This window comes from Plasmodium brasilianum, chromosome 13 (assembly GCF_023973825.1).
Source record: "Plasmodium brasilianum strain Bolivian I chromosome 13, whole genome shotgun sequence".
Classification (NCBI taxonomy): domain Eukaryota; phylum Apicomplexa; class Aconoidasida; order Haemosporida; family Plasmodiidae; genus Plasmodium; species Plasmodium brasilianum.
In genome coordinates, this window is record NC_090126.1 from 137786 (window position 1) to 141685 (window position 3900).

Genomic DNA, 3900 nt, shown 5'->3' on the forward strand with positions numbered 1-3900 from the left:
TCACTTTCATATTAAATAATCTAATATTTACTTTTAAAATATAAAATCTTTTTTACATTGTTATGCATATTTCAACATTCATAAATAGTTGTTCGGTAACAATATTTTCTATATTATTATACTTCCTTTTAGTAAAAATTTTTTTTTGTTTAAATGATCTTTTAACGTTATTCCAAAAATATTAATTAAATTTTTTTAAAATTACAATTCTTATGATATATTCATAAATAAAAAATAATTATATTAGTACATTTTACTATTATAGCATAAAATATTCCTTTTATGGAAATATAATAAAAAAAAATTATACAAGGAAACATTTATTTCGTTTTCTTTATTTTAAATTCATTAGAATTCATACAAAATAAAGAGATATATAATTATCTTTTCCAAGAGTATTTCTTTATATTTATTCTTAATTTACGATATCAGAATTATTCATTCAGAAAAAAAGGAAAATAATAAAAATATCTAAATAACGTTTCTTTTAATTAAACAAAGTGTGTCGCAATAATGCCATGAATAAAAATGCATTCTACTGAAATTTTATTAATTGAAAAAAAATTGGAAAAAAAACATAAAATATGAAGCAAAAAAAAAAAATAAAAAAATGCAAAAATAAATAGCATATAAAATTTCCAAAAATTCAAAGATGAAGCAAAAAAGAGAATAAAAATAATAGAAGAATTAGAAGAATAAAAAATAATATTACAAAAGCTCAAAAAATAATTTAAAAAGATTCTTGAAAAAAATTGTAAAAGAATATAAGGAAAATATAGTCCATTTTAAATGTTAAAAAGTTCTTTTGACTTATTAGTTTCCTTTATATAATTGTCATTTATGTTTAAACTTAATATAAGTTTGAGTTCTATATTTTAATTATTTATTTTTGTATTTTTTTCTAATTTAATTCTTTTCTTCATTTCTATATCAGTATATTTAATATAATAATATAATTATACAGTATAATATTTTAATAAAAAAAAAAATAAGTATCATAAGAATTTTCATGCAGTGTGCTCCATTTATTAATAAAACATATATAGCACATATTAATGATATTTCTACATGCTGAATAGAAACAAATGAGATAAGCTATGATAACACTTGAAGTTTTGCTTATCTATCTATACATATATTTAGATTATGTTTTACAGTAATTTTATATATTATTATTATTTATATTTTAAAACTAGATACTTAAGAAAAAAATAATAATAATAAAAAAAATTAAAAATATTATTAAAATTATTATAAGGGGATACATGTAAATAAATAAATATTTAGTTATAAGCATAGATATAAACATTTCTCTATAAAAAAGTTATAATCTAAAAAATTAATTCTTTGTAAAAATTATAATTTTTAATTGTTTTTATATATACTTTTTTAATTTAAAAATTTTTATATTATTATTTTTTTTTATATAGTATTTTAAATATTTTTTAGAAAACATTTTCTATTGTTACCTTTTATTCTGATACTTATTATTTTAGGATGTATGCTTTTGTAATTTAATATATTTTATTGGAAAATAAATAATATAAAATAAAACTATATATTATTAAAGATGAATGGACTATTCTTTTTTTTATTGGCTTCTGCTGTCATATTTAATTTATCATCAACCAGTTCAAGTGATGGTTGCTGTAGTGGGGTAATATAAAATATTTCAAATAAATATATTTAAATTTTAGTTAATTCTATTTAAAAATTATGTTAATATAAAAAACATATATTCTTTTTTATATTTTATTTAGATATGTAGTGGAAAAACAAAACCTGCACTTTGCAAATCTTATACTACTTCTGAAGATATGCCAATAGCATATTTAAGACAAACGATAGAGAAAAACATGCTATCAGAATCACGTAAAACATTTGATTGGGAATTATGGTTGAGGAAACAACAAAAAGAAATGATAGAAGATTTTGAAAAGGAACATGCTGCTTGGTTTAAAAACAAAAATGAGGCATTTAATAATTTTTTGAACAGATTAGAGGAAAAATGGTCGCATTATAATCCCAGAATGCACGAAGAATATCAATCAGATCTTTATGATGTATGTTCTAACTGGAGTGACGACGAATGGATAGAGTGGTTCAGAACACGTGGATTAGATTATATAATATCAGATTTTGAAAGTTGGTTCAACAAAAATATAAATATGTCCGCCTACAATAAAATTATGACATCCAAATTGATTGAGTTCAGTAAAAGGAAGAAATATGAATGGAATTCAGATCCATATAGATTTTACGAAGCGCGCTATTGGGTACATTGGAATGAAAAAGCATTACATGAAGATCCAGATATTAATATAAAAGTTTCAGACTATTTATATTGGATAAAAAGAAGAAAAAAGGAAAAGAAGCAGTGGGAACATTTAATTAAGCGTATTAAAAAGAAATATGTAGATAATAAAATCCCAGCGACACAGTGGTGCAAAAAAATTACGGGGGCTTATAATAATTGGTTAATATCCTTTTATATAAATTGGATAGAAAATAAATACTGGAATAGGTGGATTGAAGAAAAAAAGATGAAATAGACGTGTGAATAAAAATAATAAATATTATATAAAAATGAACGGAATGTAATTACAAAATTTTCTTCTATTTAATTTCCAAGGTAGATATTTCATCATGTACAAATAAAGGCTATGAGACAGACAAATATGCATAATGGAAAATATATATAATAGAGATTTATAAATTAACTATATTTCATTATAGAGCCATGTGAAGTGAATATCTTATATTTTTCTTAAAGGAAGAAGATGGCTATTCTAAAAAAAAAAAAAAAAAGTAGAATAAAAATAAAGCTGGATCAATGAAAACAAAAATTGAAGAGGGTAGTGATTACATTTGAAAAATCACATTAACTCAAAACATAGAATGCTTATATAATGGTAACTGTAATTTTAGAAACCTAAATAAAAAATCATAATTTATTTTTAAATTTATTAGCATTTATTGTATTTGTGTTTAAATAGTGTTTGTTCTTTTACATTCTTTTTTGTTATTGAATTTATTTAGTATATGTAAAATATAATATTTTAATAAAGTACTTTTGTTTTTTTCTTGTAAGTCATAAAAATAATTTAATATTTATAATCATATATACCATTATGGGTTTTTATTACACAGATAATTCTTAGTTATTACTATATTTATTTCCATATATCATAATCATACTTCTATAATTAGTATATCTCATATAATTAAACACTTATCTTTAGATTTAAATTTATTAGTGAGAATATAAACATTTCACTGTACAATTAAAATTAAAAAAAAAAGTATATAAATCCTCATTTGAATAAATTTTTTTATCTCTTTAATATTAAAAAAAAATTGAATATAAAAAAGTGTACTTTGCACCTTATAACATGAGCTGTGTTTGTTTAATTTGTAAAAGTATATATATAAATTACCCTCAATTTATTGACTTTAAGGTTATTATATTTTTATTAGATAAATAAGAGTTAATAATCATTTTTAATCATAATGTTGCACATTATGACATTTAATAATATTATTCAAAATTATGTATATGAAGTTTCTGTATTATTTTATATAATATAAATTGAAAGGATTACACGCTATATATTTAACCATTATTATAAAGGATTAAAATATTTAAATATTCTCTAGTACATTTTTATATTTATTTTATTTATTATACTTCTGGAAGATGGTTTTCAATTGAATATTTCTTTTTTCTACAGTCGCAGAGTTAATATATTATCTAAAATTTTATTATTTCCTTTTTTCTTCATTTCTTCTAATAAAGTATCCCTTTAAAAATATATTTCATTGTATTACCTCTTTACATACAAATATATATCCTTTTTTTTTGTTTAATTTTTAATAACAAAAAATAAAAGGCAATATTTT

The 3900-nt window shown here is 19.8% G+C and overlaps 1 protein-coding gene across 1 annotated transcript; it reads left to right on the forward strand.

The window, feature by feature from the left end:
• Positions 1 to 1570: 1570 nt before the first annotated feature.
• Positions 1571 to 2552, forward strand: MKS88_004739 (uncharacterized protein; the record flags this gene model as incomplete). The annotated part of the gene is made up of 2 exons (XM_067217940.1): positions 1571 to 1657; positions 1761 to 2552. The coding sequence occupies 2 exons, from the start codon at positions 1571 to 1573 to the stop codon at positions 2550 to 2552; spliced, it is 879 nt and encodes a 292-aa protein (XP_067071122.1).
• Between the last annotated feature and the right edge of the window lie 1348 nt (positions 2553 to 3900).